The sequence below is a fragment of the Nerophis ophidion genome, linkage group LG20, assembly GCF_033978795.1.
Source record: "Nerophis ophidion isolate RoL-2023_Sa linkage group LG20, RoL_Noph_v1.0, whole genome shotgun sequence".
In the NCBI taxonomy this organism is placed as follows: domain Eukaryota; kingdom Metazoa; phylum Chordata; class Actinopteri; order Syngnathiformes; family Syngnathidae; genus Nerophis; species Nerophis ophidion.
In genome coordinates this window covers 17,772,951-17,788,370 of record NC_084630.1, presented here as the reverse complement: position 1 = coordinate 17,788,370, position 15,420 = coordinate 17,772,951, and the positions used below count along the sequence as shown (strand labels likewise).

The following is a 15,420-nucleotide window of genomic DNA, read 5'->3' as shown; positions in this document are numbered from 1 at the left end:
GAGTGGTACCTCGGCTTACCTTATCCATCCATCCATCAATCCATCCATCCATTTTCTATCAAACATATTTTAAATCAATGTTCCCAATTGTAATAAATTGAAATGCCATTATTCTGTGGTGAACCCTCAAAAACACCACAATTTGGGGAAAAAATAATTTTTAATAAGAAAAACAAACAAATTTTTACATAAATTTAAAATATGATATTACAATACGATATACTTCAAACATCATCGTAGTTTTATGATGTAATGTAATGTAATGTAATGTAGTGTATAGCATTTACTTTGGAGAGTGAACTTCGACAGTATCTCCTGTGAGCTGCTTCTCTGTCAAAAACACCATGCCTATATACAGGACTGTCTCAGAAAATTTGAATATTGTGATAAAGTCCTTTATTTTCTGTAATGAAACTAAAAACATGGAAATGTCATACATTCTGGATGCACTACACATTAACTTAATTATTGCAAACCTTTTATTATTTTGATATTGCTGATTATTGCATACAGCTTAAGAAAACTCAAAAATCCTATCTCAAAAAATTTGAATATTTCCTCACACCAAGTAAAAAAAAAAAAGATTTATAACAGCAAAACAAAAACAAACATTTGAAAATGTCAATTAATGCACTAAGTACTTGGTTAGGAATCCTTTCGCATGTATTACTGCATCAATGCAGCGTGGCCTGGAGGCAATTGGCCTGTGGCATTGCTGAGGTGTTATGGATGCCCAGGATGCTTCACTAGCGGCCTTTAGCTCATTTGCATTATTGGGTCTGGTGTCTTTCAGCTTCTTCACAATACCCCACAAATTTTTCTATGGGGTTCAGGTCAGGGGAGTTGGCAGGCCAATCGCGGACAGTAATGCCATGGTCAATACACCAGTTACTGGTGGTTTTGGCACTGTGGGCAGGTGCCAGATCATGCTGGAAAGTTAAATCATCTCCTCCATAGAGCTTTACAACAGATGGAAGCATGGAGTGCTCTTGGTACACAGCTGCATTGACTCTGGCCTTGATGAAACACAGTGGCCCAAAACCAGCAGCTGACATGGCTCCCCAAACCATTGCTGTGGCCCAAAACCAGCAGCTGACATGGCTCCCCAAACCATTGCTGACTGTGGGAACACACTGGATTTCAAGCAACTTGGATTTTTCTCCTCTCCAGCCTTCCTCCAGACTATAGCGCCTTGATTTACAAATGAGATACAACATTTGCTTTCGTCTGAAAACAGGACTCTGGACCACACTGCAACTGTCCGTCAGTCAGACGCTTCTTGCGTTGTCTTGAGTTCAGGAGTGGCTTGACCATGGGAATACGGCTATTGTAGCTGTATCCATTAAAAAGCTCTATTGAGATGCACCAGTGTACTGTGTACGGTACACTGGCGCGGGACAATCGAGGACAGTAATGCCATGGTCAGTACACCGTACTGGCATAACATTACTGCCATGGCAATACTGTCCTCGATTGTCCTGCCAACTCCCCTGACCTGAACCCCATAGAGAATTTGTGGGGTATTGTGAAGAAGAAGCTGAAAGACACCAGACTAAATAATGCAAATGAGCTAAAGACCGCTATTGAAGCATCCTGGGCATCCATAACACCTCAGCAATGCCACAGACTGATTTCCTCCATGCCACGCCGCATTGATACAGTAATCCGTGCAAAAGGATTCCCAACCAGGTACTGTGTGCATTAATTGACATTTTTAAATGTTTGATTTTCTTTTACTGTTATAAATCTTCTTTTTTTACTTGGTCTGAGGAAATATTCTAATTTTTTTAGATAGGATTTTTTTGTTTTCTTAAGCTGTATGCCATAATCAGCAATATTAAAATAAAAGGCTTGCAATATTTCAGTTGATGTGTAATGAATCCAAAATGTATGACACTTTCATATTTTTAGTTGCATTACAGAAAATAAAGGACTTTATCACAATATTCAAAATTTCTGAGATAGTCCTATATATATATATAATTATATAATAATATAAAACATATATTCAGTTATTTCACCTGTTTTTAAGTACACAACCCCATGTGTTCATTTTTAGTTTTGATGCCTTCAGTGACAATCTACAATGTAAATAATCATGACAATTAAGAAAACGCATTGAATGAGAAGGTGTGTCCACGCTTTTGGCCTCTACTATAAGTAAACTATCAAATACACACTAGATCTCACAAAACACAAAATGTTCAGGTGAAGCGATACATCAATTTTTTGGTCTCCTATATTCCCTTTTCCACAGCATGGCGGAGCACCAAGTGATCATGCTGGACAGAGAGATTGAAGGCAGCAAGAAATCCATTTCTGAGCTGCAGGAGAAGAGCGAGACTCTCACTATGCTGCTAAACTGTGCCCAGATGGACGGTGAGGTCTCCAAAAAGATGATGAGTCAAAATCAAAACCAATACGAAGCTGTGCAGGCCCAATATGGCATCTGCGTCCGTGCCCTGGGGGAGACGGAGCGCACCCTGGCAGAGCTCACTAAGGTAGACTGTAGACTTCTCAGAGGCCAGCTATGGTTTTACTAACATTCTGCTCTCAATTCATTAAGGAGGACAATGGTCTTCAAGCTGAGGTGACTGACCACAGGAGGAAGCTTGAGAAAAACAAAGATAAGCGCCTGAAGTTAGAGGACGAGATTAGGACCCAAATGCTGCAGAAGCACATGGATACCAAGGCTGCTCAGTTCTATCAGCGGCTTACCAACAAGACAGCATCTCTCAAGAAAGAGAAGGTAACATTAGTTAGACGCAACAATGAGAATTGGGGCCAGATGTATCAGATGTGGCTTCAATTCACCGTTACTTTAACTGTAGTTAATTTGTAAATGGAGCCCATTTTATTTAAGTTAAATGCCTACTGAAATGAGATTTTCTTTTTTAAACGGGGATAGCAGGTCCATTCTATGTGTCATACTTGATCATTTCGCGAGATTGCCATATTTTTGCTGAAAGGATTTAAAAAAGAACATTGACGATAAAGTTCGCAACTTTTGGTCGCTAATAAAAAAGCCTTGCCTGTACCGGAAGTAGCAGACAATGTGCGCGTGACGTCATGGGTTGTGGAGCTCCTCTCATCCTCACATTGTTTACAATAATGGCCACCAGCAGCGAGAGCGATTCGGACCGAGAAAGCGACGATTTACCCATTAATTTGAGCGAGGATGAACGATTCGTGGATGAGGATAGTGAGAGTGAAGGACTAGAAAAAAAAAATACTGGGCAGTGGGAGCGATTCAGATGTTATTAGACACATTTACTAGGATAATTCTGGAAAATCCCTTATCTGCTTATTGTGTAACTAGTGTTTTAGTGAAATTATATAGTCTTACCTGAAAGTTGGAGGGGTGTGGCCACGGGTGTGGTGACCGCCAGTGTCTCCGAGGGAAGCCACGTTTCTCGACGAGGCAAGGCAGCCGGGCTGAGATTTTTATTTTTTCCCCTCCACGGAGTAAGCATCCGACGGTCGGTGGCGGCCGGTGTGAGGAGGCAAGAGAGTCCACAGCTGCAGGAGGAACGACGCAAACTCTCCGCTCATGTCTACGGTAAGAGCCGAATGTAAACAAGGAAACACCGGTTGTGTTTGTGTTGCTAAAGGCGGTCGCAATTCACCGTTTCCCACCTACATCATTCTTATTTGACATCTCCAATATTATTTGAACAAATTGCAAAAGATTCAGGAACACAGATGTCCAGAATACTGTGTAATTATGTGAATAAAGCAGACCACTTACAGCTGTGATCGGTGCTGGATCAAAATGTCCGCTACAATCCATGTCGTCACGCGCACGTCATACGTTTTCAACAGGATACTTCGCGCAAAATTTAAAATTGCAATTTAGTAAATTATTGGCATGTATTGGCATGTGTTGCAATGTTACAGTAAGATTTCATCATTGATATATAAACTATAAGACTGTGTGGTCGGTAGTAGTGGGTTTCAGTAGGCCTTAAAGAAGCTACATCACATGATGACACCTGCAGGTTGTCCAGGGTCTGTACTCCCAGTGGCAATACCCACCATTTTAAGAAATTTGACCTCTTTTAAAGCTCACGGAGAGGTTGCCAAGAATGTGCAAAGCAGTAATCAGAGCAAACTTGGGTTTTTTTTTGAAGAAACTAGAATACAAAACATGTTTTCAGTTATTTCACCTTTTTTTGTTAAGTACATAACTCCGCATGTGTTCATTCATAGTTTAGATGCCTTCAGTGACAATCTACAATGTAAATAGTCATGAAAATATAGAAAACGCATTGAATGAGAAGGTGTGTCCAAACCTTTTTCCTGTACTGTATGTAATTCACTTCACTTCACATTACATTATACTGTCACAATGTCTAATTCTCTCCATAGAAAAAAAAAAACAACGGCGCCAACACTGATTGTCGTTTATAGGCAAAATCTAACAAATTACATTTGAGTATGAAAATCTTAATTCAAAGACATCTCTTGTTTATGGTATCTTGAATAGATATTTATATGTATAATTCAAAGTGATATACATTCTCCATATTTTTCGGAGTATAAGTCGCTCCCGAGTATAAGCCGCACCTGCTGAAAATGCATAATAAAGAAGGAAAAAAACATATACACGTCGCACTGGAGTATAAGTCGCATTTTTGGGGGAAATGTATTTGATAAAACCCAACACCAAGAATAGACATCCATCCATCCATCCATTTCCTACCACTTATTCCCTTTTTAGGGTCGCGGGGGGCGCTGGCGCCTATCTCAGCTACAATCGGGCGGAAAGCGGGGTACACACTGGACAAGTCGCCACCTCATCGCAGGGTTGTTTTTCGAACTTGAAAAATTCCCAGTTTTCTTCAAATTACAGGAATTCTTTAAAATAATTTCTCAATTAAAAATGTTACTTCTTCAACATTTCTCGACTGATTTGAAAAATTCCAACACCAACCATTTCAATTCATTCAGAACATTCAATTTTTTTAAAATTTTCCCACAAATTCCCTCTTTTACTGAAATCCCCATTTTTCAAAGTTCCACAACTCCCACTCAAACCGTGCCAACTTCAAAATATTCAGCCTGTTCAAGAATTCTGTGCTCCCTTTCAAAAACTGTCAAAAAAAAATTCCCGGATTTCAAAGAATTCTCAGTTTTTATTGACATATTCCCCATTCCAAATGAATTATCCATTTTTCACAATTCAAACATTTTTCAAACTATTCAAACCGTTCCACCTTCAACATATTCCACTCATCCAGGACATTGAAACTATCATATTTTCAAGTTCAAAAACAATTCCAGGAATGCCCAAAATTCCAGTTTTTTCAAACCCTTCTTTGACCCTTTTTTCGGGCGACTACTCCTTCCAAATTTTTCAACCCATTTCAGCTGTTACCCCATCAAAACATTCCTCTTAATCAGGACAAAAAACAAAGTTGTTTTTCGAACTTGAAAAATTCCCGGTTTTCCTCAAATTACAGGAATTCTTTAAAATAATTTCTCAATTAAAAATGTTACTTCAACATTTCTCGACCGATTTTGAAAAATTCCAACACCAACCATTTCAATTAATTTAGAACATTCCATTTTTTTTTTTCCAAAAAATTCCCTCTTTTACCGAAATCCCCAATTTTCCATAAAATTCCCATTGAAAAGTATGGTACATTTTTCAAAATTCCACAACTCCCACTCAAACCGTGCCAACTTCAAAATATTCAGCCTGTTCAAGAATTCTGTGCTCCCTTTCAAAAACTGTCAAAAAAAAATTCCCGGATTTCGAAGAATTCTCAGTTTTTATTGACATGTTCCCCATTCCAAATGAATTATCCATTTTTCACAATTCAAAAATGTTTCAACCTATTCAAACCATTCCACCTTCAACATATTCCACTCATCCTGCACATTGAAACTATCATGTTTTCAAGTTCAAAAACAATTCCAGGAATGCCCAGAATTCCAGTTTTTTCAAACCCTTCTTTGACCCTGTTTTTTCTGGCGACTACTCCTTCCACATTTTTCAACCCATTTCAACTGTTACCCCATCAAAACATTCCTCTTATCCATCCATCCATCCATTTTTCTACCGCTTATTCCCTTTTTTGGGGTCGCGGGGGGCGCTGGCGCCTATCTCAGCTAATCAGGACAAAAAACAAAGTTGTTTTTCGAACTTCAAAAATTCCCGGTTTTCCTCAAAATACAGGAATTACATAATACAATTTTTCAATTGAAAATGTTACTACTTCAACATTTCTCGACCGATTTCGAAAAATTCCAACACCAGCCATTTCAATTCATTCAGAACATTCAATTTTTCTTTAATTTTCTCAAGAAATCCCTCTTTCACTGAAATCCCCAAATTTCCATGAAATTCCCATTGAAAAGTATGGTACATTTTTCAAAGTTCCACAACGGCCACTCAAACCGTGCCAACTTCAAAGTATTCAGCCTGTTCAAGAATTCTGTGCTCCCATCAAAAATTGTAAAAAAAAAAAATTCCGGATTTCCAGGAATTCTCAGTTTTTATTGACATTTTCCCCATTCCTAATGAATTATTTATTTTTCACAATTCAAACATTTTTCAAACTATTCAGACCATTCCACCTTCAACATATTCCACTCATCCTGTTTTTTTTTTTTTTGGGTTCTGGGAGCGACCTTGTTCGTGATCGGCAGTCACGCCGCGTTTCGTGAGCTGGAACCTTCCGACTTGGAGGAGCTCCTCATGGAGCCCGTGTAAGGAGCAGGACGACCTGGCTTGTACACGCTGTGGTTACTAAGTACAACACCTCTAATGATATACTTTGCTGTTACACCGCTATCATGGCCTATTCAAACACATCATTATGTCATATTCTATATGTCGCCGCTCTTTTTCATTAAATGGGTTAGGGTTACATTTATACTTTGTTATTCGCAATTGTCGCTACGCCAAACTGCTAAACCGGGAACAATTTTCCCAACAGGAGTGCAATTTTAAAGCAATGAACACGTAAAAGTACGATTATGATTTTACACAAATGAAAAGACTTGATGTTGTTTTTTTTAATGCAAACCTTTAGTTTACTTCATATAGAAATGGTGCCAGTGTATATTCTACAGCCAGGAAAATGGTAGTATTGTGCAAAAGTTTATTCCAGCAATTACATTGACAAAGTGAAGCTCAGAACATGTCAGATATTTCAAGCCTTTGTTTGATATCATTTTGATGATTATAGCTTACACTCTGGGTGTACGAATGTTTTGAATTGAGGGCCGCATTGGAAAAAAATGTATATGTGTATATGTACATATACAATACAGGCCAACATTTTGGACACACCTCATTTCAGTTTTCTTCATTTTCATGAAAACCCTTGCAGGGGACTGACTACCTCTTGAAGCCCATCGAGAGAATGCCAAGAACGTGCAAAGCAGTAATCAGAGCAAAGTGTGGTTATTTTGAAGAAACTAGAATAGGACGGCGTGGCGCGGTTGGGAGAGTGGCCGTGCCAGCAACCTGAGGGTTCTTGGTTCAATCCCCACCTTCTACCAACCTCGTCACACCTGTTGTGTCCTTGAGCAAGAAACTTCACCCTTGCTCCTGATGGTTCGTGGTTAGCGCCTTGCATGGCAGCTCCCTCCATCAGTGTGTGAATGTGGAAGTAGTGTTAAAGCGCTTTGAGTACCTTGAAGGTAGAAAAGCGCTATACAAGTACAATCCATTTACCATTTATCCTGGACATTGAAACTATCATGTTTTCAAGTTCAAAAACAATTCCATGAATGCCCAGAATTCCAGTTTTTTCAAACCCTTCTTTGACCCTTTTTTCGAGCAACTACTCCTTCCACATTTTTCAACCCATTTCAACTGTTACCCCGTCAAAACTTTCCTCTTAATCCAGACAAAAAACAAAGTTGTTTTTCGAACTTCAAAAGTTCCCGGTTTTCCTCAAAATACAGGAATTCCTTAATACAATTTTCAATTAAAAATGTTACTACTTCAACATTTCTCGACTGATTTTGAAAAATTCCAACACCAACCATTTCAATTCATTCAGAACATTCAATTTTTTTTGCATTTTCCCCAAAAATTCCTCTTTTACTGAAATCCCCAAATTTCCATGAAATTCCCATTGAAAAGTATGGTACATTTTTCAAAGTTCCACAACTCCCACTCAAAACGTGCCGAAATTCAAAATATTCAGCCTGTTCAAGAATTCTTTGCTCCCATTAAAAAACTGTAGAAAAAAAAATCCCGGATTTCCATGAATTCTCAGTTTTTATTGACATTTTCCCCATTCCAAATGAATTATTTATTTTTCACAATTCAAACATTTTTCAAACTATTCAAACCATTCCACTTTCAACATATTCCACTCATTCTGGACATTGAAACTATCATGTTTTCAAGTTAAAACATTCCAGGAATGCCTGGAATTCAATCAATCAATCAATCAATGTTTACTTATATAGCCCTAAATCACTAGAGTCTCAAAGGGCTGCACAAACCACCACGACATCCTCGGTAGGCCCACATAAGGGCAAGGAAAACTCACACCCAGTGGGACATCGGTGACAATAATGATCCAGTGGGACGTCTGTGACAATAATGATTATGAGAACCTTAGAGAGGAGGAAAGCAATGGATGTCGAGCGGGTCTAACATGATACTGTGAAAGTTCAATCCACAATGGATCCAACACAGTCGCAAGAGTCCAGTCCAAAGCGGGTCCAACTCAGCAGCGAGAGTCCCGTTCACAGCGGAGCCACCAGGAAACCATCCCAGGCGGAGGCGGATCAGCAGCGCAGAGATGTCCCCAGCCGATACACAGGCAAGCAGTACATGGCCACCGGATCGGACCGGACCCCCTCCACAGGGGAGAGTGGGACATAGAAGAAAAAGAAAAGAAACAGCAGATCAACTGGTCTAAAAAGGGAGTCTATTTAAAGGCTACAGTATACAAATGAGTTTTAAGGTGAGACTTAAATGCTTCTACTGAGGTGGTATCTCGAACTGTTACCGGGAGGGCATTCCAGAGTACTGGAGCCCGAACGGAAAACGCTCTATAGCCCGCAGACTTTTTTTGGGCTTTGGGAATCACTAACAAGCCGGAGTCCTTTGAACGCAGATTTCTTGCCGGGACATATGGTACAATACAATCGGCAAGATAGGATGGAGCTAGACCGTGTAGTATTTTATACGTAAGTAGTAAAACCTTAAAGTCACATCTTAAGTGCACAGGAAGCCAGTGCAGATGAGCCAGTACAGGCGTAATGTGATCAAACTTTCTTGTTCTTGTCAAAAGTCTAGCAGCCGCATTTTGTACCAACTGTAATCTTTTAATGCTAGACATGGGGAGACCCGAAAATAATACGTTACAGTAGTCGAGGCGAGACGTAACAAACGCATGGATAATGATCTCAGCGTCTTTAGTGGACAGAATGGAGCGAATTTTTGCGATATTACGGAGATGAAAGAAGGCCGTTTTAGTAACGCTTTTAATGTGTGCCTCAAAGGAGAGAGTTGGGTCGTAGATAATACCCAGATTCTTTACCGTGTCGCCTTGTTTAATTGTTTGGTTGTCAAATGTTAGAGTTGTATTATTAAATAGAGTTCGGTGTCTAGCAGGACCGATAATCAGCATTTCCGTTTTTTTGGCGTTGAGTTGCAAAAAGTTAGCGGACATCCATTGTTTAATTTCATTAAGACACGCCTCCAGCTGACTACAATCCGGCGTGTTGGTCAGCTTTAGGGGCATGTAGAGTTGGGTGTCATCAGCATAACAGTGAAAGCTAACACCGTATTTGCGTATGATGTCACCTAGCGGCAGCATGTAGATGCTGAAGAGTGCAGGGCTAAGGACCGAACCCTGGGGAACTCCACACGTTACCTTAACGCAGTCCGAGGTCACATTGTTATGGGAGACACACTGCATCCTATCAGTAAGATAAGAGTTAAACCAAGACAGGGCTAAGTCTGACATACCAATTCGTGTTTTGATACGTTCTAATAAAATATTATGATCGACGGTATCGAAAGCAGCGCTAAGATCGAGGAGCAGCAACATAGATGACGCATCAGAATCCATCGTTAGCAATAGATCATTAGTCATTTTTGCGAGGGCTGTCTCCGTCGAGTGATTTGCCCTGAAACCGGATTGAAAGGTTTCACATAGATTGTTAGACGCTAAGTGTTCATTTAACTGCTCCGCAACAATTTTTTCGAGGATTTTTGAAATAAAGGGAAGGTGAGACACCGGTCGGTAGTTTACCATGAGGTCAGGATCGAGGTTAGGTCTTTTAAGAAGAGGATGAATAACCGCTTTTTTGAATGCTAGGGGAACAGTGCCCGAGGAAAGTGATAAGTTTATAATATTTAGCACTGATGGACCTAATAATACAAAGAGCTCCTTGATCAGTTTCCCAGGAAGAGGGTCAAGTAAACATGTTGTTTGTTTTATTCCATTTACACGTTGTAACAATTCCTCTAATGTTATTTCCTCAAAACGAGAGAAACTATTTTGGAGGGCAGTATCCGCCGTATATACAATCGTGTCAGTGTTAATAGAACCCCGTTGTAGCTGGGACGCATTGTCTTTAATCTCCTTTCTAATGACTTCAATTTTCTTACTAAAGAATTGCATAAAGTCATCAGCTGAGTGGGTGGAGCTACTGGAAGGAGTCCCTTGTTGGGTTAGCGATGCTACCGTATTAAACAAAAATTTAGGATCGTTTTTATTACGGTGGATGAGATTTGAGTAATAATTAGCTTTAGCTAAGGTAAGCATCCGTTTATAAGTTATTAAACCATCACTAAATGCTTGATGGTGCACCTCAAGTTTAGTCGTGCGCCATTTGCGTTCCAGCTTTCTGCATAATAATTTCTGAGCTCTAGTTTCTTCTGTAAACCACGGGGTGCGCTTTTTTGGAGCCTTTTTTAACTTTAGCGGTGCTATGTTATCAATGGTTTCGCGCAGGGCGTCGTTAAAGTTGTTAGTGAGGTTATCAATAGAGCCCACATACTTTGGGAATGGTGCCATTACCGAGGGCAGTAGGTCAGCAAGAGTTGTCGTTGTGGCTGTATTAATGTTGCGGCTGCTATAGCAGTTATTATTATTATTAGTTTGACGAACATGCGTCTGAACCTCGAATTTTATAAGGTAATGATCGGACAATACTTTAGTATACGGGAGTATCGTAACTTTGGAAGCGGTGATACCCCTGACAAGCACTAGGTCTATCGTATTACCGTTGCGATGTGTGGGTTCATTTATTATTTGTGTGAGACCACAGCTATCAATTATACTCTGGAGCGCTACGCACGGTGGGTCCGATGGGGTATTCATGTGGATATTAAAGTCCCCCATTATGATTATATTATCGGCGTGTGTCACTAGATCAGCAACGAACTCTGAGAATTCATTGATAAAGTCCGAACAGGGCCCTGGGGGGCGGTAGATAACAGCCAGGTGTAGAGGCAGCGGTGTGACAGACCTCATAGTAAGCACCTCAAACGATTTATATTTATTATTTATGTTAGGACTAAGGTTAAAGTTTTGTTGTATATTAGTGCGACCCCCCCACCCCTTTTGAGCGGACGGGCAATATGCGCATGTGTAAAGTTAGGAGGACATGCCTCATTTAGCGCAAAAAAGTCGTTTGGTTTAAGCCAGGTTTCACTGAGACCGATGACGTTAAGATTGTTGTCTCTGATGATATCATTAACTAACAACGTTTTGGGAGACAATGATCTTATGTTTAAAAAACCTATATTATAGGTAGTGGGCTGTTTTAGGGAGTTTTTGATCAAATTATCCGTAGTAGCAATATTAATAATGTTGTGTTTATTATGCCCAGTGCATTCAGTATAATTACGACCATATCTAGGAATTGATACGACGGGAATGTTCCGATTGTTTGATTGTTGCTTTGATAAACTGCACGCATCATGGTTAGCCTCCTCAGTAACGGGGATTTTCCGATTGTTTGTTTGTTGCTTTGATAAACTGCACGCATCATAGTTAGCCACCTCAGTAAAACACATGTCCAACTCTGAAACACTCAAAGCAGAAAAAACTTGTTCTAATTTAACTGACTCCTTACCCAGACCAGTAGTCTCGCATTTTCCATCTAAATCCGTCTTCGGGGTGGAGGGAAGTGGTGTTCTGTGGGGATTAGCCTTCTGCTTTGTTTTTAGCCCCGCTCGACATCCGCGTTTCCGATCACACCGCTGGCGTCTGCTCCGTAGACGGCCCCCGCTGCTACTAGACTCCCCTGCTTCACAGGCCGCTGGATGTAGCCGCCGACGTATCCCCATGCTAGTTAGCATGTTTAGCACGCCCGCGTCTATCAGTCCAAAACGGCCCAATATGTCCATATCCACAACCCTTTTTTCGGGCGACTAGTCCTTCCACATTTTTCAACCCATTTCAAATGTTACCCCGTCAAAACTTTCCTCTTAATCCAGACAAAAAGCAAAGTTGTATTTCGAACTTGAAAAATTCCCGGTTTTCCTCAAATTACAGGAATTCTTTAAAATAATTTCTCAATTAAAAATGCTACTTCAACATTTCTCGACCGATTTGAAAAATTCCAACACCAACCATTTCAATTAATTCAGAACATTCAATTTTTTTTTTTTTTTCCCAAAAATTCCCTCTTTTACCGAAATCTTCAAATTTCCATGAAATTCCCATTGAAAAGTATGGTACATTTTTCAAAGTTCCACAACTCCCACTCAAACCGTGCCAACTTCAAAATATTCAGCCTGTTCAAGAATTCAATCAATCAATCAATGTTTACTTATATAGCCCTAAATCACTAGTGTCTCAAAGGGCTGCACAAACCACTACGACATCCTCGGTAGGCCCACATAAGGGCAAGGAAAACTCACACCCAGTGGGACTCCCTTTCAAAAACTATTAAAAAAAAATTCCCAGATTTCGAAGAATTCTCAGTTTTTATTGACATGTTCCCCATTCCAAATGAATTATCCATTTTTCACAATTAAACATTTTTTCAACCTATTCAAACCATTCCACCTTCAACATATTCCACTCATCCTGGACATTGAAACTATCATGTTTTCAAGTTCAAAAACAATTCCAGGAATGCCCAGAATTCCAGTTTTTTCAAACCCTTCTTGACACTGTTTTTTCTGGCGACTACTCCTTCCACATTTTTCAACCCATTTCAACTGTTACCCCATCAAAACATTCCTCTTATCCATCCATCCATCCATTTTTCTACCGCTTATTCCCTTTTTTGGGGTCGCGGGGGGCGCTGGCGCCTATCTCAGCTAATCAGGACAAAAAACAAAGTTGTTTTTCGAACTTGAAAAATTTCCGTTTTCTTCAAAATACAGGAATTCCTTGATACAATTTTTCAATTAAAAATGTTACTACTTCATTAATTCTCGACCGATTTTGAAAAATTCCAACACCAACCATTTCAATTCATTCAGAACATTCAATTTTTTTTTTCATTTTCCCCAAAAAATCCCTCTTTTACTGAAATCCCCAAATTTCCATGAAATTCCCATTGAAAAGTATGGTACATTTTTCAAAGTTCCACAACTCCCACTCAAACCGTGCCAACTTCAAAATATTCAGCCTGTTCAAGAATTATGTGCTCCCATTAAAAAACTGTAAAAAAATAAATAAATAAAAATTCCGGATTTCCAGGAATTCTCAGTTTTTATTGACATTTTCCCCATTCCTAATGAATTATTTATTTTTCACAATTCAAAATTTTTTCAAACTATTCAAACCATTCCACCTTCAACATATTCCACTCATCCTGGACATTGAAACTATCATGTTTTCAAGTTCAAAAACAATTCCATGAATGCCCAGAATTCCAGTTTTTTAAAACCTTTTTTGACTTTTTTTTCTGGCGACTACTCCTTCCATATTTTTCAACCCATTTCAACTGTTACGGGGACGGCGTGGCGCAGTGGGAGAGTGGCCGTGCGTAACCCGAGGGTCACTGGTTCAAATCCCACCTAGAACCAACCTCGTCACGTCCGTTGTGTCCTGAGCAAGACACTTCACCCTTGCTCCTGATGGGTGCTGGTTGGCGCCTTGCATGGCAGCTCCCTCTATCAGTGTGTGAATGTGTGTGTGAATGGGTAAATGTGGAAGTAGTGTCAAAGCGCTTTGAGTACCTTGAAGGTAGAAAAGCGCTATACAAGTACAACCCATTTATCATTTATTTATTTACCCCATCAAAACATTCCTCTTAATCAGGACAAAAAATGAAGTTGTTTTCGGACTTGAAAAATTCCCGGTTTTCCTCAAAATACAGGAATTCCTTAATACAATTTTTTAGTTAAAAATGTTACTACTTCAATATTTTTCGACTGATTTTGAAAAATTCCAACACCAACCATTTCAATTTATTCAGAACATTCAATTTTTTTTTCATTTTCCCCCAAAAAATCCCTCTTTTACTGAAATCCCCAAATTTCCATGAAATTCCCATTGAAAAGTATGGTACATTTTTCAAAGTTCCACAACTCCCACTCAAACCGTGCCAACTTCAAAATGTTCAGCCTGTTCAAGAATTCTGTGCTCCCATTAAATAACTGTAAAAAAAAATAAATCCCGGATTTCCAGGAATTCTCAGTTTTTATTGACATTTTCCCCATTCCTAATGAATTATTTATTTTTCACAATTCAAACATTTTTCAAACTATTCAAACCATTCCACCTTCAACATACACCACTTATCCTGGACATTGAAACTATCATGTTTTCAAGTTCAAAAACAATTCCAGGAATGCCCAAAATTCCAATTTTTTCAAACCCTTCTTTGACCCGATTTTGAAAAATTCCAAAACCAACCACTTCAATTCATTCAGAACAATCTTTTTTTTTTTCATTTTCCCAAAAAATCCCTGTTTTACTGAAATTCCCATTGAAAAGTATGGTACATTTTTCAAAGTTCCACAACTCCCACTCAAACCGTCCATCCATCCATTTCATACCGCTTATTCCCTTTCTGGGGTCGCGGGGGGCGCTGGCGCCTATCTCAGCTACAATCGGGTGGAAGGCGGGGTACACCCTGGACAAGTCGCCACCTCATTGCAGCACTCAAACCGTGCCAACTTCAAAATATATAGCCTGTTCAATAATTCTGTGCTCCCTTTCAAAAACTGTAAGAAAAAAAAAAAAAAAAGGAATTGTCAGTTTTTCAGGAATTGTCAGTTTTTATTGACATTTTCTCCATTCCAAAAGAATTATCCATTTTTCACAATTCAAAAATTTTTCAACCTATTCAAACCATTCCACCTTCAACATATTTCACTCATCCCGGACATTCAAACTTAGTATTTCCCAAGTTCCAAACCAAATTCCGGTTTTCCTGGATATTCAAATGCTTCAACATTCAATACATTCCAACATTCTAACTATTCTTACATTCATACTTCATTCTGTCAGCATTGGAGCATTCACATGC

General features: G+C 39.4%; 1 protein-coding gene across 1 annotated transcript in view; it reads left to right on the top strand.

Moving 5' to 3' along the window:
• The window catches only part of LOC133538818 (coiled-coil domain-containing protein 40-like), a 58,782-nt gene that overhangs the window by 25,351 nt on the left and 18,011 nt on the right, over positions 1-15,420 (top strand). Inside the window, exons 9-10 of the mRNA XM_061880627.1 lie at positions 2,258-2,501; positions 2,567-2,749. Of these exons, the coding sequence (XP_061736611.1) occupies positions 2,258-2,501; positions 2,567-2,749 (427 nt within the window). The remainder of the gene's footprint in view (positions 1-2,257; positions 2,502-2,566; positions 2,750-15,420) is intronic.